Consider the following 24,589-nt stretch of genomic DNA (forward strand, 5'->3'; position numbering starts at 1 on the left):
ACAATATACCTTATAGAAGTGAACATGCTTTGGTAGCCAATTAATTTTCATGTTGTTCTTTCATTTGATACCCTCCCCCCCTCCCCCGCATGCATACTTTTGGCTATCACGTTTATACATACAGTGCATCATCAGATAATAATAAATTGCAGAGTATAGCAGCTAATATAGAGGAAACACAAATACAGTAAATTGTGACAATGATACAAAATTCACGAGATGGCTAATGAATTGAGGAATTGTACGTACAACAATCTCATTGATCTATATACGGTGAATTAAGGTCCTCTTCGACACTAGTTCTCTCAAAACGACTCAATCTTGCAGCTCGAATATTCTCCCTCGTAAAAGCTTCCTGTCGTAATGTCGATTGAGACGGCAATAGATCGTCCCCTGGGTCTTGACAGTTTGTTAAATCGTTGGCATGTCTTCTTGCGGGTACAGTTATAGAGCTCCCACTAACGAACTCCGACGGTCCCCTCGGATCCACCTCTTCCGCTAAAGTAGCCTCGTCCACAACTGCGGACACATTCCTTCTTCGTAGCGTGCCCTCCTCAGTGCGAGCAGTTGCTTGGCTAGTCGGTAGGCGAGTAGCCGAATCATCCCGTACGTTAGTGTTCTCCTGGGGTATAATTGGAGGCTCTGGTTGATTAGCCCCGTCTTGAGGTGGGGGTGGTGGATTGCCTGGGGCATTTCCAACGATATGTTGTACCTCAACGTTGGGCTGCTGGCCTCTAAATCGCACGTTGAACCTCATAACTTGCTGAGCCGGTATCAGCTCCGGCTGTAAACCTAAGAAATGAGGGAGGACAACGGGAGCGTGGGGGAGCCGAACATTTATTTGATGTCCTCTCCTTTGCCGATTCATGGGGAGCTCGAAATGATTGATGAAGAATAGCATCGCATGCTACATGCATGTGTGTGTGTGGGGGGTGGAAAAACACATTTTTTTTAGCACTTACACATTATAACCTAAAGGATTGAGTTCCTAAGGAGGGACCACACCAAAAACCACACACAGGTCTGATGAAAGGCTGTGATGCTTGGAGATTGGACTCAGTTAATGGGGCATCTACCACTCCCAAACCACACCAACACTTAAAACAAACACTTAAAAAAGGTGTCACCCAATTTAGGCAAGTGCTAAAGGTCATTTAGTAATCACACCATTTGAATAGGTGCTTTGTAAGACAGCAGATGGGGTCTGACATGCCGTGCACGAACCACTACAAGTGCTAGTGTATTTGGCCAGCCTGGATGTTATCACGTAACCACAACGACATCAATGCACTAGTGATTCGTGCACGCATGTCGGGCCTCCTCTGGTAAGACAGATACTGGCTAGAGGATACACCCAGGAAGTAACAGTTAGCTCATACAGCCCACACAATGTAGATACCTATTGCATGCCTAAATGATGATTATTAACTAACACACGTACGTACAAAATGGATTTGGGTAATCGGGTAATCACTAGCAAATAAGGGCAAAAACGTGCAGAGGTAACCTTACAAAACTTGTCCTATGCACTTTCTAGTAACTACAGCTCATATATTTCGTATTCCATTATGCAACAAATAAAAGCCGTACTCTTCCCCCTACCACCCACCCACACACACCAGTAGCTCACCTGAGTCATGAGCCAGTGGAACAGGAACGGGAGGAACCAAAATTGACCGTTGAACCGGACAAAGTACGCATACGGCAGAAAGTGATATAGAAAGAAAAACCTACACAGGAGAGTGTGTCACACGTATGGTTAGGTATACACGTAGTCTGAATGCCTCAGTGTTGATGCTTATAAAATAGGGCTATGTTGACTAGAAAACAAATAAAATATGCAGGCATAAAGGGAAATTCCCCACCGCCCACTCACCAGGGAAAATACATCTTGGAGGTGTCTTGACGACAGTAGATTGAGTAGAACTGGTCCACCTCCCACACCGTGGCAACCATGAGCACTGAGAACATACTGTCATCACTCAGGGCCTCACTCATGACTATGATGAGACCTGGGGGAGGAGACAAAGAACAAGAGAGTGGGTGGAGGAAACTAAGAACAAAAGGAAGCGTTTGCATACGTGTAGTACACATAAAGGACATGGCGGCAAATTGGGTACTCAATTTTCAATTAGTTTCACAAATTAGTGACCAAGTTGAACAATTATCTACGTATGCCTGCCCATCCTTCAAACTAATATGCTCAACAAAAAGACTGTTGGCAGCTTTTTAGGACAATTAAAGAAGCTGCGTGGGCGGTGGTGTCATAATCAATCCTCCCTTGTTGCCGAGGTGCCAAATCTTGACTGAACTCTATGACAAGGAGACACACTACATTATACCACAGTGAATGGCCAGTGGGAGAGAGGGGGAGAGTGCCAAATGCATCCAGCCAGGGGTGTGTTTAGTCTGGCAGTGATGCACTGTATATAACTACACTATCAACAAATTGTATGAACTATATTGGCTCTGTTGTTGGCCTCAAGGTTGAACACTAACTTCCAACAATAATACGTTTATTACAGGGCAAGTTAGTGGAACTGTTGGTGCAATTTATACTCTAGCAGCCTAGCCTTGTCCTCTGGCTGACTATAGCACACTACTGACATGTACGTGCATGTAGGGGAGGGGGGGGGGGAAGGGAAGTTTGATGATTCTGTGTGCCCAACGACGTACCTATTGCAGCGTAGGTGACAATGAGGAAAGGGATCTGAGCTCCGGTCTGAACTGGCATGGGGATCCCTTGGTTGAGCAGGTTACGGAAATGTGCTATAAAAAGGAGAGGGGTGTTAGAAATATGAGTATTTCATGCATGATGTACTATTGTACGACTACCGTATAGAGGGGAATTTTCGTGGGGTAAAATATTCGTGGTTTTCGTGGTTGAAGGTCTGAACAAATATTTTACCCACGAATGAAGCGACCTTGCTTACCTTTACCTGCAGTGCAAGCTCCAACAACGAAAATATTATCCACGAAATGTCTCAATATTGCTGAACCACGAATATTTTGTCCCCCAAAAATTACCCGCTATACGGTACTAACTGCGTACATGTAGTGTTTCCATAGCGACTTACTGAGGAACTTGAAGACATGGTAGTGGACTTGTCTCAATAGGACAGAGGCTACCAGCGTCTGTAGTGGTAGTATAATATGGCTAGTGAAGTAATGTATAGTGGGTATGTTTCGAGGGTATATACTTTCGCGGAATGACCGTTAGAAGTTTAAAAGTGGAAGCAACTTACAGGGCATCTGTTTACGTGCATAGCATAATAGACACTAGTTGATAAGATCTACATAGGAAGTACATGGGAAAAGTGCCTCAGAGCAGGTATACTAGATGGGACTTAGAATACCTGCTATTTACGCTCGGGATACCAAATCAGTGCCTTTGGGCTTCTAAATCCCATAGACACCTCCAAAACAGTGTCTAACTATTATTTAGTGTACTGCAATGTGGGTGTTCTCACACTCTGACTGAGTACAAGAGTTACTGACTCACAAAGAACATGGCTGGTAGAACACCGGCAAGGTAGCGCCACTTGCCCATCCACTGAACCTTGTAGTAGTACTGACTACCAGTGAGCAGGTCCTTCACATAACCCGAGCCTGTGTGTGGAGTTGGTCCTTACAGTGTGTGAGAGTCATGTGTGTGGTTGCTAAAGTTCTGGTCATTCAAATTAGAAGGAATTCTTTCACATGGAATGCTCAAATTTCAAATTTGAAACGGGCCAAAATTTCCCATTCTCTGATTAGGAACCAGCCTTTATAATAATACACAATCTGAAATACCTCTTTCAGAAAATCTTTAAATGATTGTGATTGGACCAACGTAACTAGAGTTATGTACACAATTAGTTACAGAGTCGGTGTTAAATGAAGCATATTATTTGAATGGCCATAACTTTAGTTCCATTGGTCCAATCATAATTATTATACTAAGCACACACCCACCCCACACCCACACCCACACACCCATACGCACAGGCTGCCAATGGCTTACCAACTTTCTCTGGCAACAGATTCTTGAAGCTTGATATAATCATCACTTCGTAACCGAGGAAGTACTTGGTGAGGACCTTACCAAACCGCCCCCCAAAACAGTTAGTCTTGTCAGGATCTGGGGGGAGATCAATAATAATATGACCAGCTGTACATACATGTATCACATGAGATTGTGAGTTTGGAATTATTATGATATGTATGACCTAACAAAAAATTTTGACATCTCACGCTATCAATAATAATATTTTTAAATTGGACAATTTTATATATATGGCAGGTAGCTTGCACTACCGTATAGCGGGTATATTTCGAGGGTATAAATTTTCGCGGATGTGCCTTTAGAAAGGTTTTCGCGGATTTAATTTTCGTGGAATAGCGCCTTTTTTGCAGCATGCATGCATGAAATATTAAATTCGCGGTTATAAATGTTCGCGGTTCATGCCTAATCCGCGAAAACCACGAACATTTATACCCTCGAAATATACTCTCTATACGGTATAATTATATCCACAGTATATACAATGATGTACTAGTAAAGTCAGCAGCAGAGATATTAACTTACCAACATAGATCTTGACCACTGAGATGTTTAGCCTTGCTCTGGTGGCCGAGGTGAGGCTGAGGTAACCAGTCTCACGAGTGAACTCTAACAGAGAATAGTCCAGAGCCAGTAGCTTGAGTGCTAGAGGGAGAGGGGGGGTGGTATAGTTGCCTTATGTAAGAGCTCTTTCTCTAAGCGTTCAGAATACCATGAAATCATTACCAAAACTAAAGTTAGAGTTCATTGTACAGTCTATTGGGGTTGCGTACTCTTCCTAACGAACCCTTGGTACAATACATGTACAGTGTATGTACACGTAGAAACAGTCTGAATACAATTCCTACCACAAGCTTAAATACATGTACAGTTAACTAAGTTAATCACACTCACTGTAGAAGTCAATGAGCTCGTAGAGTGTCTTGTTCTCAGCCACGAGGGCAGCCAGTAGTTCTAGATCATCCTGTGGCATGGTTGTCATGCCAACGCCACTCTCAGATGGCTGGCGGATATCAGTATCTGTCTCGAGATCATTTTTGTCGTCATTCTGACTTCCTATAGATGCTGAGTCAGCAATATTGAGGCTACTAGCTTCATCAGTGCTTGCAGCTACCTCTCCATTATCATCATCAGTAGTAGTAGTAGTAGTACTTGAAATATCTCCACTTGGACTTGCCGTATCTTCACCAATATTCAGGCTCAGTGGATCTCTACTACTGTCTTCACTGTCAGTTCCATTACTGTTCAAATCATCACCGCCGCCGCTGTCTAAATCTTCCTCCATTACACCAGAAGATCCCTCGTGAGTATTGTTGACCTTTTGCTCCAGCCACTCATCCTTGAGGTCCTTCCATCCCTCTTCAATCCTCTCCACCACTGCCTCACACACTGGCTGCACGTACAACAACTCCATTAGAGAATAATTGCAATAATTCGTCCATGCTCTGTTCTCTAAAACTTCAATTGCGTCCGAACCACCCTCCGTCTCGTTGCCATGACGATACGCATCTTGTTCCTTCTGTCTCATGATTATGAATTCTTGTAGTGCCCTGTTTCGTGCCTCCCACAAGTACGAATGATTCGAATACACCTCCACTTGAAGTATGACGTCAGCGGGAAATGGGCGCTGTGTTATGTCAGCGAGGCAATCAGTCGGGTGAATGATGTACGTGTTGTGGACGTAGCCCCAAACACACAGTGTGAGGAGTGCCTGTGTGTGTGGTGTGGGTGTGTGGGAGTGGGAGGGATTCAAATAATAAATATATAATTATAGAGAAGCGTGGGAATGCGGCCTCGGTGATGGGCACAATGCATAGACCCGCAGACCCTCTCCCTTAGAACACTGGAACTATGAATCATTATATCGTTGTGTACACTGTATGAATTACCTGCACTGTACATGTTATTAGTTAGCTAATTATAGAGAAACCAAAAATCAGTTGTGAAACCAACCTCAGGTATGTAAGTGATTGCGTGGGTGTGAATACAATGCCAGCCAGTAGTAAAGGTCACCCTTACAGCTAGCTATGAATATAGGCATGTCCTCAATGGAAACACTCAAGAGAGGAGGTACGACAACATCACGTGCGTGGACTGTGGAATGTCAATTAACTTGCAAAGATGCTGATGGTGGGCGTGGCCGTCATCATGCAGACCACACCCACACTACTTTTTGCTGCTGTCGATTAAAATTCCATTAAAATTCCATAGTCTACGCGCGCACGTGATGTTGTTGCACCTCCTCATTGGAAACACTACTGTTCCTGTTGTTTAGTAATGACTGTAATACACAAAAAGCATAGTTGAAAATTGAAAATTATTATTATTATATTTGTTTATCTGTATCCTAGTAAAGAGAGCATTCCGTTGCTGTTAGGGAGGGTGTACTTAGGACGGCCAGTGCTACGAATGTGGGGGAGGGAGGGGTGTGGTTTTAACTCACTGTAAATAAGATGAAGTACTCAAAGGTCAAGCGGAGTAAGTGTGGGACCCAGTGGGAGTACACATCCAGAGAGTACACGTATATGAGGTGGAACACGGCCACTCTACGTTGGTTGACATCGTTGTCCATCATGGCTATGAGAACGATACGAGTACAAGGGCAGTAATAATAATAACAGTTCGCTTCAATACGTATCTCGATCTCGTGTGTGTGTGTGCGTGCGTGTGTGTGCGTGCGTGTGTGTGTGTGTGTGTGTGTGCGTGCGTGCGTGCGTGTGTGCGTGCGTGCGTGTGTGCGTGCGTGCGTGTGTGTGTGTGTGCGTGTGTGCGTGTGTGTGTCAAATTGGCCTAAATTGGAAGCTATTTATATGATAAATGGTACTCATTATATTCTTCTTACCACAATCCCTGGGGTGTGCTTCAGGTTGAGAGTGTGTAGTCCACAAGACACCGGTTTAGAAGAGCTTACAGTGTCTGGGTATGTTCCCATGTGTTGTTCCAGATTGTAACACTATAAGCCTCGGCTACGTCTCGAGTGGCATCAAAGATACAGTAATGGCCGTCTTGGAAGAAGGTTGGGCAAAGGAGATACTGTGCATTGCGGCCAAGTGCGACTCATGGAGGTCTAGTCCAGGTGAGGGTGAGGGCGGTCTACTGTGTCTGAGTAGAGAGCATTGCATGAGCCTTTGGTAAACGCTGAGGGGTGGTAGGCTTGTGTTGCTAGAACAAGAAATGTGTGTGCGTGTGGGGGGGGGGGGTGAGAACAAAAACTGTGTGTGTGAGATCTAGCTATAATTAAATCTCAACATCAACCCTTCATGTGCTTTGAAGGAGATAGTCCCTAAAAGTCAAAGCTTCAGTAAGGTCTGGCTACGTTGCTTGCAAGTACATAAATCTATAGTACATGCTGAGGTCTGTAAAGCTTGTTGGGAAATGGGAAAACCCCTAGCTGAGGTCTGCTTTACAAATGGGAAAATCCCTAACTAAATATTCATCGAATCTTTGTGCTGCGTTGTGTTTTATGCATTATACTTCCATCGATGCAGACCACGGGAGCAGTGTGCCATTGATCTGCGATGATGTCCGTGCTGGACTGATCAAAGGCCACGTTGCCACGACCCTCGTCCAATACCCTCACGTCTTCCAGGGCGTGTACGGGGGAGGCGGTGGGTTGGAGAGCGTGAGGATTGTCGAGGGACTGAGGACTGTCGAGGAGAGAACAGCTGCTCTGAATGGAGTGTTTGGAGACCTCAGGGACAAGGGGACCTACCCCTGCCTGAGGGGATGGAGGAACGAGGTAACCATTATGTCCATGTCTGTGTAACCTTTATTGATGATTAAAATTATTTCCCTGTAGAAAAAAGTTCTATCTCTTAGTAGAAACTTAGTTCACCTGTTTTTAACTGGCCAATTTGTTTCCCATCCCCCTTCCCTCCCTTCCCTGTAGAACTACTCAGTTGGTGAGAGCTTCAGTAGCAAGACCGTGTTGTTCCACTGTGAGAGATCCGCTGCAAGTAAGTCAATAACTCAAGTGCTGCGCTACTTTCAACCCCACCCCCGCCCTCAGAGTTGCTGGGTATGAAACAGTACGGAGTGCATATTAATGGGTATGTGCGTGAGGCTAGTGGGGAGATCAAGATGTGGATTGGCAAGAGGAGTGACAATAAACAGACCTACCCTGGACTACTTGATAATACAGTGCGTGCCGTGTTTAATTGGTTACAGCTGTTAGGCTTGTAGTACATATCAATACTGGCTTAGTTGTGTTCATTGTTTAGGCTTGTAGTACATATCAATACTGGTTTAGTGTGTTCATTGTTTACAATTAGAAAGGCTTGTACATGGCTATACAATGATATTCACATTGCAAATGTTTTTCGATGAAGTATGGGCAACAAGAATTTGCGTTACATACGTACATGGCTTGCAGTAAATGTGCCGAGCTAATAGAATATAGAATATAGATATACAATAGCTGTACGATTGTTCCAATAGACCACGCCCCCTCCCAGGTGGCTGGTGGTATAGCTGCTGGGGACAGTCCCCTGGAGACAGTGGTCAAGGAATGCAATGAGGAGGCCTCCATACCACCGGCCATTGCTACCATGGCAACACCCGTCGGCACTATCAGGTACTACTACACTACAAGTGGAGAGACTACATTTTGCCTGTTGTAAGATAACTTGTGTTGGGAATGTCCAATTTCAAAGCTAAAAAATGCATTTAGTAGCTCTTTGATTGTGTTACAATTATGTGTGTTTAGATAGCAATTTATAAATTTTTGTGCTGGCCCTAGCTGTTATGTATTTGTAAAGACTAATTAATTCCATGCCCTCTTACAGTTATTGTCACGATGCTGTCGATGGTGTTGAGCCTGAGACAGAGTTCATGTACGACCTCCAGCTACCGTTGGACTTTGCACCCACCCCCCTCGACGGAGAGGTCAGCCAGTACTACCTCTGGGGGATGAACAAGGTGGGAGAGTGTGTTGTGCTAAAAATATATTTCAAATGGTATCACCCATGTTCATAAATCATAATCCATGTTCATAATTATTTTGGGACAGTAGCACCCTCTCCTTGCTAGTGTCCCTGTGGCTATACCCCCCACAGTGGCTATGCAGGGGTGCTGAAACTAAGTGAGTATTTTGGGCATTGTACCAGAGACGTGGTGTCAGTGTTATTGGGTCTCACACAATATTTGCACGTTTACACACAATGCATGCTATACTGTTAGTATACTGTTGAACACATGCTATCTCTTTCCTGTATAGATCAAAGAAGAAATAGCTAATGGCCACTTCAAGCCCAACAGTGCTCTTGTGTGTCTCAAGTTTATGATACGACACGGACTCATCACACCAGAAACAGGTGAGAGCATTAATTTTATAGACAGTCCGAGTGATTGTTTATTCCCATTCCCATTCCCCATACAGAGCCACTGTACGAACACCTGTCCTGCTGTTCCCATATCAACCACTACCAGTGATCTATATGGACACTTGACATTGTAGCGTCTTTTTTAATGAGTTTTGTGCACTCCTTAATTATACATCACGTGGATTTGGTCTGTAACAGGCATGAAATGCCGCGTGGATTTTCGGCTGTATATTGATAATGCACAATGTTTATCTTTGTTTCCCTCCCTAAGGCTGGTCTGCTGAGAGACATTCAACTGCATCGTGTGTCAGGAGGTGGTCTACCAGCCCATCACTACCACCTGCAGCCACAACATCTGTAAGGTGGGGAACCACAGGTCCTTTGTGTGGCTTCATAACATTGCTGACAATGCAGCTGAAGCTTTTTTAAGTAGCTATCTTTGTATCAGGAGCACTCAGTCTCTTGATTGCATCTATATAATTATTATAGATATAAATGCATAAAATTCTCCATGATTATATAGTCAAATGGTTTTGCTTTCAATGAATATTTTATGTACACTATCCCACTGCGTCCCTCAGTCTTATCTCCCCCTCCCCACACACACACTAGATGTGTCTGAGTCGCTCCTTCAAGGTGGATGTGTACAGCTGCCCCAACTGTCGTCATGACCTGGGCAAGGACTATGCCATGACAGTCAACAAGTCCCTACAGGCAGTACTATTGGACCTGTTCCCTGGATACAATGGAGAGATACACACTAACTGATGGGACTACTGAACAGTATTTAGAACTGCAATGAGGCATGTCATGTGCACCTTCCTATTGAGCAATGTGCTTTCATCATGAATCTACTTATAATTGGTTATTTATTTGAGCAATATCAGCTAACCTTGTTCATTATAGGATGAATAATGAACTCTTGGCTACAAGAATAATGAGAATGTTCCCCTCAAGGTTATTTCTCTGCTGTCTGCTGGGAAGTGCTTCTCTTGTGTATGGACAGCCTTTGAGTGAGTTGATATAGATCATGCATAGATACTATCATGCAGTCAGCTATAATTATGGTTAAGCTAATACTAACCTGTGCTATTGGATAGTAGATGAAACAAGTATTATAGGTTTGGTATCAGAGCATCGATTATTGTATTATGGCATACAGCTCGACTGGCAGCATCCCATGAGCCCGATGTCACTAACCACACTGGAGAAATCATCTCATTCTCTGATGTTGGATCAGGAGCTAGGGGTAATCCACGCCCCTGGATTTGCTACACCGAACACACTGATAGTGTATTGTGGCTGTTCCCCAATGGGAGTGCATTGCAATTTGAAAGTAGATTTGAGGCATTTGAGGACGAAGTGTTCATCAGAGATATTACTAATTTTGGCGTTGCTCTGTATCGTGGTCCCACACACTTCAGTCCTCATGGAGAACACTGCTGTGTGAGGAGGACTGATGGTGTGGACGTTCATAGGAAATGTGTCACCTTCAGTGAGTGCTGACTATATTGTCTATATCCAATACTAACCCCCACCCCCACAGCTCCCTGCCCCACACTGATTCCCCTGTCTAATGGAATGATCTCATACAACCCAACCACCAACATAGCCACCTACACCTGTGACACTGGGTACACCATCAATGGAGCTACTCCGATAACTTGTATGAGTGATGATACTAGTACTGGTACCTGGTATCCACTACCTACAGTTACTTGTACACGTGAGTACTGTATATACCGTCTTCTGATTATAGCGCCATGCACCATAATAGAAGTGCCAATTACTACAAAATGTTTTACTCTAATCGAGCGTTAAGTTCTGGAATTACTTTTTGCTGGCATTTAGAAAAGAAACGCTGAAATCGAGGCTATATATACATACGATTCATCTAAAGGAACAACTCCGTGGAACAGCTATTATTACTTTACATTGTATCGCTAAACACCACTCGAAGCAGCAAAACTTGTTCTATTTGTGTGCCACTGAAAATTATAATTAATTTGTGTGGCTGCAATTAGAAGAAAGACTGTATATAGTACTGCAAGCTGCATTCGAGCAATGCAAGCATACATTATTACACTTCTACTAGCTGTAATATCATTCTACTCTCAGCTGTGGATTGTGGCTCCCCACCCACCATTGGCAATGGATCTGCTGGAGCACCCTCACCTGACACAACTCTTGGAGGGATGGTGACCTACACCTGTGGCAGTGGATATGAGGTCTCCACTGGAGTCACCACAGCAACGGCTACCTGTATGGCTAATAGGATGTGGGAGACTGTACCAACTTGTCAACGTATGTGAAGTTGATGCTGTCACTGATAATAGCTACTGCATTGACCGTGTTCACCCACTCAGCTGTGGATTGTGGCCCCCCCTCCATTGGCAATGGATCTCTTGGCATATCCACTCCTGGTACAACTCTTGGAGGGATGGTGAACTACACTTGTTTCAGTGGGTATGAGGTCTCCAATGGAGTCACCACAGCAATGGCTACCTGTATGGCTAGTGGGACTTGGGAGCCTGTACCAACTTGTGTGGGTAAGTCGTACAATTGTCCATATATGTAAATGTCATCAATTGCATCTCCCCACAGCTGTTGACTGTGGTCCCCTGAACCCCCCCTCCAATGGAGCAGTGGACACATCCTCTGGAACCACCTTCATGATGACTGCTACCTACACCTGTAACACTGGATACAACATTGTTGGATCAGACACTCGGACTTGTGGTGAAGATAAAACATGGACTCCAGATGCCCCCACCTGTACACGTGAGTAGCATGACTGACTGTGTACACTGTATCCACTGTGTTCATAATTCACAGCTGTTGACTGTGGTCCCCTCACTGTTCCTACCGGACAAGTCAGTACATCCTCTGGAACCACCTTCATGAACACTGCCACCTACACATGTGATCATGGATACACTCTCAATGGTACATCAGATAGAATCTGTCAAGCTAATGGAACCTGGAGCCTAGCAGCACCTACCTGTGATCGTGAGTGCTTTAAACAAAACGTACACGGCAGCTATAACTTATTTTCTTATATGTTTTATTAGTCGTTGACTGTGGTCCCCTAAACGACACTGCCAATCGACAAGTCAGTACACCCTTTGGAACCACCTTCATGATGACTGCTACCTACACCTGTAACACTGGATACAACATTGTTGGTAGTGAGAGCAGAACTTGTGGAGCAAGTGGAGTGTGGTCAGGAGAAGCTCCAGTGTGCAACTGTAAGATTAACGTTAACTGACAATCATATTGTGATTTGACCATTCTCTCCCAATCCAGTGATTCCTTTGAGCAATGGATCAATGAATATCATTGCCAACAACTCTATCTTATCACTGGCGGCCATTGGATCCTCTGCCCTCACCTGTCGCACTGAGCTATCCACCTGCTGCAGAGGAGAGGACAACAACGGCAATGCTCTCGGAGGGTGGAGAGGACCAAATGGTGACAGCATTCCTGACTCAAACACTGATGGATTCTATGTGTCACGAGGTATGAGCTCCATTAGTCTGAACTATGCTGAGGGATCCAGTGAAGTAGCTGGTACCTACTGTTGTCAAGTGCCCAGGGAGAGTGGGGCAACCACTACACATTGTGTCATGGTTACTGGTGAGTGTGGTTGAATTATGCAACCACACTCACTCACAATTTTCTATATAAATCCCCAGTCTCTTCCCCTGTCCCTGTTGCTGCTATTGGTGGGGCTGTCGGTGCTATAGTGGTGGTGATTCTGGTGATCCTGCTCATCATATTCCTAGTGGTATTCCTAAGGTAAGCCATGCAGATGGTATATACAGTCATGTGCATTCATTGTCGATCAAGCTACAAAACAATTGTGTATCCCCAACAACCCGACAGCCTGTTCATCGTGTATGCAGTACCAGAATATAGCTTATATAGACACTGAATTTAACAACGCAAAACTGATATTATTTCCATAGACACTCACGGAAGAAACAGTATGAACCTGCTGTAAAAAACTCTGTTCTCACTACTGCATATACCAAACATAGCGATGCCAGTGATGGGGGCGTGGCTACCATATCAAAAGATCAAAGTCAGTGCTGTTGATTAGCCTGGTGTGATGAATTTCACCACTTAAGACCTGTGTATAATTTGTTAATATGTGCAGAGCCTACCATCACTGGCTTCTCAAGTGAGAGCAGGGCTAATGAAGGGGAGGAGGTGGTCATTAAGCCCAAGGTAGGAGGTCACCCTCCACCCAGTCTCACCTGGTACCACGATGGTAGGAAGGTGACTACAGACTATGCCACAGAACTGGACCAGGATGGTGGATTATCCTTCCCTAGTGTGGAGGCTAAGCATGCTGGTGAGTACAGGCTAGCGCTATACACAAGGTCTTATGATTGACCACAGCTGGGAATGTGTACAACTCTCTCTATTGTTAAAGTATTCGGTATTGACCATAGCTGTGAAGTTCTAAATGTAATATTGAAAATAAAGTCTGGTTTGCTATTGATAACAACTTCTGGCGACTTATGGAGCGTGAGTATATCCAGATGTAGTAGCAATATTACTCAAGCGGGAGATTTTCAACTAAAGTACCACCCACCCACTCAAAAGAACGCGGAAAGAATTATAACCACAGTTATAAGTAGGTCATGACGTCATTCCCTCGTGCTGCATGTATGTACAGCTAACACAGCTCGACCTCTATGATTAGTAGACTACATTTGATGATATTCATATACCTATGTTGATACGCAAGTAACCACAAATAGTGTTTTTATAAAGGATGCAAGTCCAGGTGAAACCGCCTGCTTGGGCGTGCTACAACATCCTGATATGACATCGGAAATATTAAAGCCTTTGATGTGGTCTGCCAGTAGGCTATAAACTATGTTATATAGGAATGCTAGACATAATTGGAATATATAATGCAGTCTGGGTGTGTGTGTGGGTTAGACACACCACTAACTATTTTCCATTCTTCTGTGTGTGTGTGTACAGGTGTGTATAAGCTGGTGGCCAGTGGACCCTCTGGCACAGCTGAGAAAGAACTCCAGTTGATAGTGGCACTAGAGGGAGGGGGGGAAGAAGAGGTGACAGATAAGGTGGACCTCACTCCTATACCAGTGGATGGGTTTGGAGCGTATGTCACTGAGCAGCATGCTAATGGCAATAAGAAGTTTGCCAGTAACTATTTGGTGGGTTTAATACACGTGTTGATTCTACCAGCGTCTTAATGTGCTGTGTTGATTCCCTCCTCCACACCAGCTTAATATAATCTTGACTCCACACACTGCACAGGGTCTCGGTGGCAAGGAAGGAGAACACTCAACAGCAACTGCCAAACAGCACAAGGAGGAAAATAGATTTGGAAACATTCTTGTGTGTAAGTTCCTGATTTGATTATACTTCCTTATATTGTGGGTTCAAGCACACACACACACTGGTTTCCTGCAGATGATGACAACCTCATTATCCTAGACCCCATTCCTGGACAAGAGGACTGTCAGAGTGACTACATCAATGCCTGCTATGTAGACGTGAGTGTGTGTGATTTATTCATGATAACTAATGTTAGCTATGTATGTTCATCATGTTACCTTCAAATGTTGTTACCCTCTTGTCTGCAGGGTTTTGTCAAGCGAAAGAAGTTCATTGCTTCTCAAGGTATCAGTTTCATATATTTCACTAGAGCATAACTGTACAAACAAGACTATAAGTATGCACACTTGCTGTGTGCTTGCTTTTACAATCATATAACTACTGTTAAATGCTTCATTGCCTGTTTTCAATATGTCTATCCCTCCTCCCCACACAAAGGACCACTACCCAATACCCTGGTGGACTTCTGGCGCATGATGTGGCAGGAGAAACCACCCATAATAGTCATGCTCACCAACCTCGAGGAGAACAACAAGATCAAGTGTCAACAGTACTGGCCTGACAGTGGCAGTGTGAGCTATGGCCCCTTCACAGTCACCATCACAGACCAGCAGGTCCTGGCTGACTACACTGTCAGAAACCTACTACTTGCAGTAAGTACACATTATGATGGCACATGTTGACATTTTAGGATTTTAGGATTGTGTTTCACATTGAGATGTTTTTTTGTCACAGATGAAAGGGGAAAGTGGGAAACCTTTCAAGACGACTCAGTTTCACTTTACGACGTGGCCTGATCACGGTGTGCCTGACTATGCCACGCCCATTCTTGCATTCCATCGTCGGGTTAAGTCCCAACACAAGCCATCCAGAGGTCCCCTCCTGGTCCACTGCAGTGCTGGTGTGGGACGCACAGGCACTTACATTGCCATTGATAATGTCCTCGATCAGATCGCAACCGAGGGTATCGTCGATATTTCCGGGACAATTGTCAAATCTCGCAACCAGAGGATGAAAATGGTCCAGACCCAGGTAAGCACTATAGACAAGCTTACACAGTTAAAAGAATGTGTAGGGAACATTTGTACACAGTATTGTAAAGTAGTATTAATTTTTTATAATGTGTTTTGCCCCCACGCCCAATTCCTTTGAGAGCACATGCGCTAACCATTAGCCAGATACCAGCTAATGCAGGATAACAATGTCCAGTCTAAGTGCCCTACAGTACATTATATATCAGTTGTCTGAATCGTATCAGGAATGTTGTTAAGTGGCAGTCTGTAAAAGCTAGACATAATATGCTAATGTGTTGTCAGGTATATACAATATAAGTTCTTTTTAATTATGCCAACACTAAAAATTGTTACCCGAGGCATGCGTGGGCGGCCACGGGCATAGTAGTTCGTTGGTTGTTTGTTTGTTTGTTTGTCTGTTTGTCAGATCTGAGTCTACTCACCTGGATGCCACAGCATTTACAGCGTAGATAGCCTCAACACAACAAGTTCTTATAATATTGGCAGAGCTTTGTTGTCGAATACTAAGAAGCTTTTGCTCGTTGCAGCTAGCTAACTGCACGCAGCCTTTAGCCCTGTTTACACGCAAAGTAATGCGCATTGTAATCCAGATTAGATAATGCGCATTAGTGCGTTTACACAGCCACGAAGCCAGTTGTGGTTTTATGCTGTGTAAACAGTCTGAACCGGATTAGTAACCTCTTGCAAAGTGCTTCAATTGGAAAAGAAGTAAGAATCTTGGAAAGAGGACCTTATGTAACAGTTTGGAGTGATCTGATGGCTCACAATAATAAAGTAAGTCAGTATGATAGTAGATCTAATGCCTGAGGCCTCCTGTGTTCTGAGCATGCCTATATAGTAAGGCCTATTCATTGCTGAGTTACCAAATCCTGCTCATAAGCCTATATGCTTTGCTTTGCTTGCTATTATGGATGTTGTTATTGTATCTGTTGGTTATTTAATGATGACAAGAAGTACTATGCTTAGACAACAAGCTGTAATTAAAAGTAAAAAGAATTCAGCAAGAAGAAGAACTCGTTTTTATGAGAGACAGGCTCAAGAACGTTTGCTGTTTGCTATGACAATGTCTTTAGCAACAGCCAGAATGTCCTCAACACCAAGAACTATCTGGACAAGAGAAAGAAGTTCTCAGTGGTGGGAGCGGGTTGTAATGGAAACGTTTACCCATCAAGACTGGATGCACAATTTCCGAATGAGCCGAGAGACGTTTTTATTCGTCTGCCAGGAATTAAAATCTATTGAAAAAAGAAATACCTCGATGAGGAAAGCCATTCCACTCCAAAAAAGGGTTTCTATCGCTCTATGGTTTCTCTCCACCAATTCTGATTTTAGAACGATTAGCCATTTGTTTGGTGTCTCTAAAGCATCGGTTTGCCTCATAACCAAAGATGTGTATGTGCATTGTTGACCATCTACTTCCTAAGTATATCCGTATGCCTTGTGGTGATGCATTGAAGCAAGTGGTGGCTGGGTTTAAAGAGAAATTGGGGTTTCCACAGTGCGTTGGAGCAATTGACGGTACACATATACCTATAATCTCACCACAAGAGTGCCCAGCCGACTATTACAACAGAAAAGGTTGGCATTCTATCATTCTCCAAGGATTGGTCGATCACAATGGTCTTTTCATGGACATTTACGTTGGCTGGCCAGGACGAGTCCACGATGCAAGAGTTTTCTCCAATTCCTCACTGTTCAGAAAAGGTCAAGAAGGATCATTGGTACCCACTTTGACGGAGATGATAGAGCAGTGTGAAATTCCACTCGTGATTCTAGGTGATCCTGCATATCCACTTTTAAAGTGGCTCATGAAGGCCTATCCCGACACAGGACGTCTCACCCTTGAACAGAAGACTTTCAACTATCTCCTTAGTAAAGCTCGAGTGGTTGTTGAGCATGCGTATGGTCGTTTGAAGGCTCGATGGAGATGTTTGATGAAGCGTAATGACACCAATATTTGTGATATACCTAACATTGTCTCAGCTTGCTGTGTTTTGCACAACATCTGTGAACTTCGAGGGGAATCATTTGATGACGAGTGGATTGAGAGTGACTCATCATTTAGTATGATTAGACAGTCGGCATCTGACTCAGTAGATATTAGTGGTGACCAGATAAGGAGTGCATTAACACAATATTTCAGTACATGATATTAATGTGACGTATAATTATAATTATATGTAATAAGGACTGTAATACTATGATTATAATTATAACGTTTGATGATTGAAGTTAGTAATTCGAGTCTTGGTTAAATGATTGTGATGGTGGCGGGAAGTACTGTCTTGGCTGCTGTATCATCTGTCCAAGCATTTGCATCATCTGTAGTTGATGTGCCTGTTCCTCCTTTCTTCTCACGTCTTCTAATTTTCTCTCTTTATCCCATCTTTCTTCCTCTCTTTTTTCAAATCTTTCCTCTGCTTCTCTCTGGTAGCTTAAGAATGTCTCCGTCTGCCTCTCCATAGCCTTTTCTGTCTTGTTTTTTCTGGGGTTTTTTGTTTTAGGGGGAGCACCTGTGTGTGTAGATTTTAAGTGTGTGCACTTGTATGTTTTCTATGAACTTACATTCATCTGTTTTCTCCTTTTCAGATGTACTGGCCTCTCCTAAGTATCAAGTGTATCATTATAATTATTGTACCGTCTGTATCCTCCACAATCTTATCCACCCTTTCCTCCATCTCAGAGCTTGTGTCAACGAGGAAAGATGGAGCGGAGGCTGGTCGGTGCCCCAGAATCCTATCCAGCTCGTCATAAAACTTACATGTTTTCCTCCTTTCCCCAGTCTTGTTATTGCTATCCTTTACTTTTTTGTAGTTTGTTTTTAAGTTTTTAATTTTTATCCTACATTGCGTCCAGTCTCTTTCATATTCCTTTTTCTTCATTTCTTGTGCTATTTTTTCGTAAATTACTTTATTTCTTACAGCTCCGTCCAGTTGCTGCTGCAAGTCACTAGCTCCCCAGATAGCTATTAGTGCCTTCATTTCATTGTCACTCCAGTATGTGCCTCTGTTCATTGTCTTCTCTTCTTATAGGACTTCTTATGCCACAAATGAATTCTTTGCATTCCTTTAATGCGCTTGCAGCTGTTTACACTACTGTCTAAACCGCATTGATCCGGCTTCAAACCACATCAGGTAGGCGGTTTACGTAAGCCGGTTTTGATAGCGCATTAGTGCGTTTAGACTAGACCTCGTTAGTAGTAATGCGCTTTACAATGCGCATTAGATGCTGTGTGTAAACAGGGCTTTTGTTCAAGGAAGACTATATATTTACAGCTGAAGTGATCCCGTACCAGGAACAATGGAACAGGGTTACTAAAGTAGAAAGTTAGAATTATGATTTTGGCAGAGAATACTCCACAGCTACACCTCGCTTGCGCATGCGGACCGAGGCAGGAGCCATAAATTATTTAGGCTTATTTGCTGCCTTTGCTGTGATTCTGTTCCACATCTATAATTATACTAAAACTCCAACCCTCTAGCTCTTGTTATTTGCTGCTTATTGCACATTTATCATTGTTACACTCTTTTGTTCCTGTAGATCATGTCAACAGACATAACAATTTAATAATAATATAGGAGTGGCTATTTTAAGCTTACCTTTGCTTGCTTACTAGCCTGGCATAGCCAAAGAGAGCTAGCTGTGTTGTTTTTTCTGGCTGGTTCAGTGCTGCAGTACTAGGTGGAGGGAGGGGCTGACTAATTGCACAGAGAGGGGGAGTGGCTCTGTACCGGTTGCTTGGAGGGAGGGGCTGGCTGCTCATAATATTATTCTATCGCAAGGCTTTGAGTGTGGACTGGAGCCCTGCATGGTACGTGGTGTGGACGAGCTCTCTTCTTCCTAGTTGTCTTCTTGTTTGAATAGTGTTGCTATGTGGTAGCCATGCAAGCTTATATAGCTGGATGCATAGCAACCAGTCAGCCAATCAGATGAGACATATATCAGTTAATGCACAGTGCCTCGGGGTTTATGACAGTAAACCACACCTCTCAAGACATCATTCAAGGATGCCCTCACTAGTACTGCCCTCACTAGTACTGACAGCAATCAAGGAGCAAGCAGCTCTGGAGCAATCCCGAACAATGTGTTTCAAAACTGCAATGTGCATGTGTACCAAGCTCCAGTGAATTATGTACAACCTTCTATACAACCACCACAAACAGTAGCTGTTAATGCAGAGCTAGACTCTCTGCTTGATTTCGTTGCTGAAGACGTGCTTCCTTTTTAATCATTAATTTATGGTATGCACATACTGCTTATTATTTAATCATGCTTAATCATTATTTTTCTTTGTTTATTTTCCTTATCACACAATCATGTTAAATATGTATTTAAACACGTGAAAAACATCCATTGTACATCTGTATTAACATTTTCCCTAACCACAGGGATCTGTATATGATTCCCAATCATTCCTATGTAATAGCAGGTTCTGTATCACAGTTATAAACCATTGTATACCTTAGCAACCACATAGCAACGGGCAAGAATTTAATTATCAATTACAAATTATCATGTCAACAGTCGAGGGTTAGCACTTTAGTGCTCTAGTTATCTTTAAGATCACGTGTATAGGTAGTCATTTATCTGCCTTTCTTGGGGAATTCTTTGGTGGTCCGAATCGTATCAGGAATGTTGTGATGAACTTAAAGGCTAGACATAATAATTATGCTAATGTGCTGCAGGTATATATACAATATAAGTTCTTCTTAATTATGCCAACACTAAAAATTGTTACCCGAGGCGCGCGTGGGTGGCCACGGGTATAGTAGTCCATTGGTTTGTTTGTTTGTTTGCTTGTCTATTTGTCAGATCTGCATGAGTCTACTCACCTAGATGCCACATCACTGCTCAAACAACCATTAATTATTATAATATTAACAGATTTTGCTTCGTTGTCGAATAAAAGCGAGCAAAAGCTAAGAAGTTTGAACTTGCACGTTGCAGCTAGCTAACTACACGCGGCCTTTATTCGAGGTAAACTATGTATTTACAGCTGAATTGATCCCGTATACCAGGAACAATGGAACAGGGTCACTAAAGTAGAAAGCAAGAATCATGACTTTGTGGTTGTTGCTTCTTAGCCCCAGAGCATACTCCACTCGCTTGCGCATGCAAACCGAGGCATAATTAGCTAGGGGCCATATTATTTCTAAGACTCCAGGCTTTATTGCTGCCTTTGGCTGTGATTCTATTCCACCACAATGCATATTCTGATTATACTAACTCCAACCTCTAGGTCCTGTTATTTGCTGCTTATTGCACATTTATCATTGTTACACTCTTTTGTTCCTGTAGATCATGTCAACAGTCGAGGGTTAGCACTTTAGTGCTCTAAGATCACGTGTATATAGGTAGTCATTTATCTGCCTTTCTTGCGGAATTCTTTACCATATAGAATATGTAAGCACAATGTACGGCATTTTTGGTTTTAATTTGTTTGAGTTGGTTGTTGTTGTTGTCTATATATATATAGCTTTTTGGTTTGTTTGTTTGTTTGTTTGTTTTTGTTTTGTTGTTGTTGGTGTCATTGGGGAGTACAGTATAAGCGACATGTGCATTATGCACAACCCTAGCCTTTCTCTCTTTGAGATAAAAACTGTTACAGTGAAACAGCTCACACACTGCCATTTTGATTCTACTGAGCATGCTCATTGCCCCAACCCCTCTTCCTATAGGACCAATATGTGTTCATCCACGATGCTATCCTGGAGTCAGTGACGTGTGGAGACACTCAGATCAGTGCTGCAGATCTGCGCAGACAGATACAGAAGATGTCATCAGTGGCCCCGGGAAAAGCTATCACAGACTTCCAATACCAATTCCAAATTCTGGAACAGGTATCTCCAAATCCGAATGAGGTCAACTGCAGTAGTGCATTGAGACACAAGAACCTGAACAGGGGAATACAGTACCTACCAAGTAAGTTTTTTAGATTTTAGAATAAACGATCTTTACCTGATTATATGTAAACTACCCTTTACCAACTCCACAGTTGAGAATCACCGTGTGTTCCTGAAAGGGGAGGACCCTGGCCGTGACTATATCAATGCCGTCTTTGTCAATGTAATACTAAATGTGTTTGTAAAGTGTGTTTGCAGAGCTACAGCACACTTTTTAATTGGACTTTCGCAACACAAGTTAAATATAGATAACTTGTGTTAAGATATCTCTGGAAAAAACCACTTATACCCACACGCTTTTTGTCATAAAAATGGACAATTTGGACTCAAAATAAATCACTGATCCAATCACGCCATAATTATTGTAACACTCTATAATTACGTTGTTCAGTGTTCCCCCCTCCCTCCAGGGCTACAAGCACCAGAAGGCATACATCATTGCCCAGAATCCACTGAACTCAACTGTGCGTAACTTCTGGAAGATGATCTATGACAGGAAGTGTGCGGCTGTTGTGATGTTGACTCCTCTCAGTGAGAATGGGAAGGTAAGAGATGGTCTCCATTAGAGGTTCTCCTTGTTGAGTGTGTGTGTGTGTGTAGGAGGCATGCTCCCAGTACTGGCCAGAGAGTGGCAATGTCACCTCCTTCGGTGAGTTTACCATCGATAACTTGGGGGAGGAAACCAACACTGGGTTCGTTATGAGGCAACTGAGCGTACTTAACAAGAAGGTGTGTTATTCATAATAATCTTCAGTTGTTTCTTTATCGTTCCTTAATTTTTTTCTCCAGACAAAGCAAACTCTGCAAATAATTCAAATCCAAATTCTTGATTGGAAGTCGACTGGTGCATGTGCAAACTTCAAGATTATAACTGACGTCAATGAGGAAGTTGTAAAGGTTCAAAGGAGGACTGGAAACAAGGCAATTGTGGTCCACTGCAGGTGTGTATTTTTTGTTACATAATAATGTGTTTAATATTGTGTTGTTTCCAGTGACACTGCGACCCGCTCTGGTATCTACTGCTCTGTAGCTACTACCATTGACCGTTGCAAAACAGAGGGAGTAGTGGATGTGTTCCAGGTGGTCAAGGCTCTCAGGGTCCACAAGCCAGGGGCAGTACCCTCAGTCGTGAGTTCATCTGCTGCTTAGAGCTATTATGAAGCCTGTACCACTTAATTACAAGCCAGACCTCTCAGCTAGCTGTAGAGAGAGGGCTATTATTTCACCATGCATTGCAATAGCTGTACATTACTTGTATTTCCTACCACACACTATACAGTCATTGTGTGTGTGCAGTGTATGGGTATTAATGTGCCACTCCCCCTCACAGGACAACTACAAGGATGTTTTCGAGGCCTTGTTGGTCTACTTGGACTCCTTTGATACTTACGCAAACTTTCTCTAAAACTAAAAATGGAAAATAGAACTGGGCGGCAGCTTTTGTTACTCTCACAATTTTGGAGGGGAAGCTTCGAATATAATGTGCACATGTTTAAAGTTAGACGTAGGATTTTAGTTTTGTGTATTGCCACAATGTCCTTTTAATTTAACTTGTCTTTTCAGTGATGAATCAATTTTGGGAAGATTTGGACGAGGGTCGCCTAACAGCCATGCAATAACTTCAATTAAATAGTAATAATAGATTGTGTCTTTTGTGGCGGCCGGTCATGTCAGTGGTTCAAGTTGTTAATTATTATATTACTGATGGCTTGTCATACAGCCACATACCATTGCTGATGAATGCAGCTCAAGATTGAGTTTAATAGCTACCTTGTACTTGTACCCTACTCCTGCTTGTATCTATTGACCTTTTATTAAAGCCAACATGCTCGTTTAAGGTTATGGGCAACAGTTGCACCCACACATAAATTTCACTATGAATCTAATTATAAAACCTGTAAAGCCCACAAAGACACTCTCACAATGGTGGTCCAATAGTTCTGCGTCAGTTTATGAAGCACCGACAGTCAGAGGAGGTATGACATCCGCGTGTCATCCGTGTGTCATCCGCGTGTTTTAAACACACACATTCTTGAACTTTGACAACATGTACCTAATTAAATATTCATAAACATTGTTTCCCATAACCTTAATTAGTGTTTTCCTTTATCAGAAGCAAGCATACACACATGCATTATTGGATCGAATCAGTGGCCGTAATTATTAGTTCCATTACGATTTTTGAAACTTATAGAGTGAGCCCTTTCAGATGGCATGCTTATAGATCAAAGTCTTTGTTAGAGTATTATTTTACCTCTCTCCTATACAGGGCCCTTACTTGTACGTATGACTGCCCCAAGACAGGGGGTAGTGCTCGGAAGTGGACAAACGGCAAACCAGTGGAGTGGTACGGAACTACAAGGGACGGAAGAGTTAGGTCCAGCACTACTTCTCGTTCACCTTTTTCTTTATGCGAGGCGCTCGATCCCCTATTTGACCATCAACTTGCATGTGTTTCGATACAATAATAATGCATTTGAATGAGACTTTTCTTTCCACCAGGGAGGACCAGCACCGAAACACATAGTGTATAATTACAAGAGTGCATGAATAGCACTCCTGAATTTGAGACTCTACAGATGAGCCCTGCCCACCAAAACTCGAAGTAGTGCTGGACCCAACTGTTAAAGATCGTAAAGATTGAGCCCCACTCCCAACTAGTTGGAGCATGCAAAGACTATACCAACCCACAATCTTGTTTTCGAACTTTTTGTTACTTCAATGCACATGCATGCTCTTCCAACCCTACTCTTCCCCATTTTTTCAAAAATGTTTTTTGCACTTGTTTGCAAACTTTTTTCACTGCATGCATGCATAGAGTGGTCCTGGGAGGCCACGTAACTAATCACGTTTTGTTAATGGGCGGTTTTTTTTAGGGTTTCCCATCTTATGCACTCCAACTTTTTGGTT

At 43.1% G+C, this 24,589-nt stretch overlaps 3 protein-coding genes and 1 long non-coding RNA gene across 5 annotated transcripts; 3 read left to right on the forward strand and 1 right to left on the reverse strand.

Moving 5' to 3' along the window:
* Positions 1-111: 111 nt before the first annotated feature.
* LOC135334971 (membralin-like) lies at positions 112-7,020 on the reverse strand. Its single transcript, XM_064530364.1, has 11 exons — positions 6,885-7,020; positions 6,486-6,619; positions 4,937-5,753; positions 4,568-4,687; positions 4,004-4,120; positions 3,503-3,609; positions 3,078-3,135; positions 2,677-2,769; positions 1,877-2,012; positions 1,631-1,730; positions 112-907 (listed from the first exon to the last, which is right to left on the reverse strand). The coding sequence occupies exons 2-11, from the start codon at positions 6,615-6,617 to the stop codon at positions 257-259; spliced, it is 2,331 nt and encodes a 776-aa protein (XP_064386434.1). The 5' UTR covers positions 6,618-6,619; positions 6,885-7,020; the 3' UTR covers positions 112-256.
* LOC135334993 (uncharacterized) lies at positions 6,969-9,550 on the forward strand. Its single transcript, XM_064530391.1, has 8 exons — positions 6,969-7,118; positions 7,531-7,781; positions 7,932-7,998; positions 8,052-8,182; positions 8,497-8,615; positions 8,827-8,959; positions 9,258-9,354; positions 9,420-9,550. Exons 1-8 carry the CDS (start codon positions 7,040-7,042, stop codon positions 9,470-9,472), a joined length of 930 nt encoding a protein of 309 aa, XP_064386461.1. The 5' UTR covers positions 6,969-7,039; the 3' UTR covers positions 9,473-9,550.
* Positions 9,551-10,222: 672 nt separating this feature from the next.
* On the forward strand, positions 10,223-23,253 carry LOC135334961 (uncharacterized). 2 transcript variants are annotated; one of them, XM_064530348.1, is made up of 25 exons: positions 10,223-10,376; positions 10,526-10,858; positions 10,910-11,089; positions 11,482-11,667; positions 11,730-11,912; positions 11,968-12,144; positions 12,199-12,372; positions 12,435-12,611; positions 12,670-12,999; positions 13,059-13,161; positions 13,332-13,447; positions 13,523-13,720; positions 14,362-14,558; positions 14,662-14,746; positions 14,818-14,900; positions 14,991-15,027; positions 15,181-15,395; positions 15,478-15,774; positions 21,455-21,698; positions 21,772-21,842; positions 22,090-22,224; positions 22,280-22,408; positions 22,469-22,620; positions 22,672-22,807; positions 23,010-23,253. In XM_064530348.1, the coding sequence occupies exons 1-25, from the start codon at positions 10,271-10,273 to the stop codon at positions 23,082-23,084; spliced, it is 4,119 nt and encodes a 1,372-aa protein (XP_064386418.1). In that variant the 5' UTR covers positions 10,223-10,270; the 3' UTR covers positions 23,085-23,253. The 2 variants fall into 2 exon arrangements, with proteins under 2 accessions (XP_064386418.1, XP_064386419.1); XM_064530349.1 differs by having other exon boundaries at positions 22,283-22,408.
* On the forward strand, positions 15,783-18,837 carry LOC135335020 (uncharacterized). The gene is made up of 2 exons (XR_010394415.1): positions 15,783-16,550; positions 16,743-18,837. It is a non-coding gene; the product is annotated as an uncharacterized LOC135335020 (long non-coding RNA).
* Positions 23,254-24,589: the final 1,336 nt, after the last annotated feature.

Source organism: Halichondria panicea, chromosome 4 (genome assembly GCF_963675165.1).
Source record: "Halichondria panicea chromosome 4, odHalPani1.1, whole genome shotgun sequence".
Taxonomy (NCBI): Eukaryota; Metazoa; Porifera; class Demospongiae; order Suberitida; family Halichondriidae; genus Halichondria; species Halichondria panicea.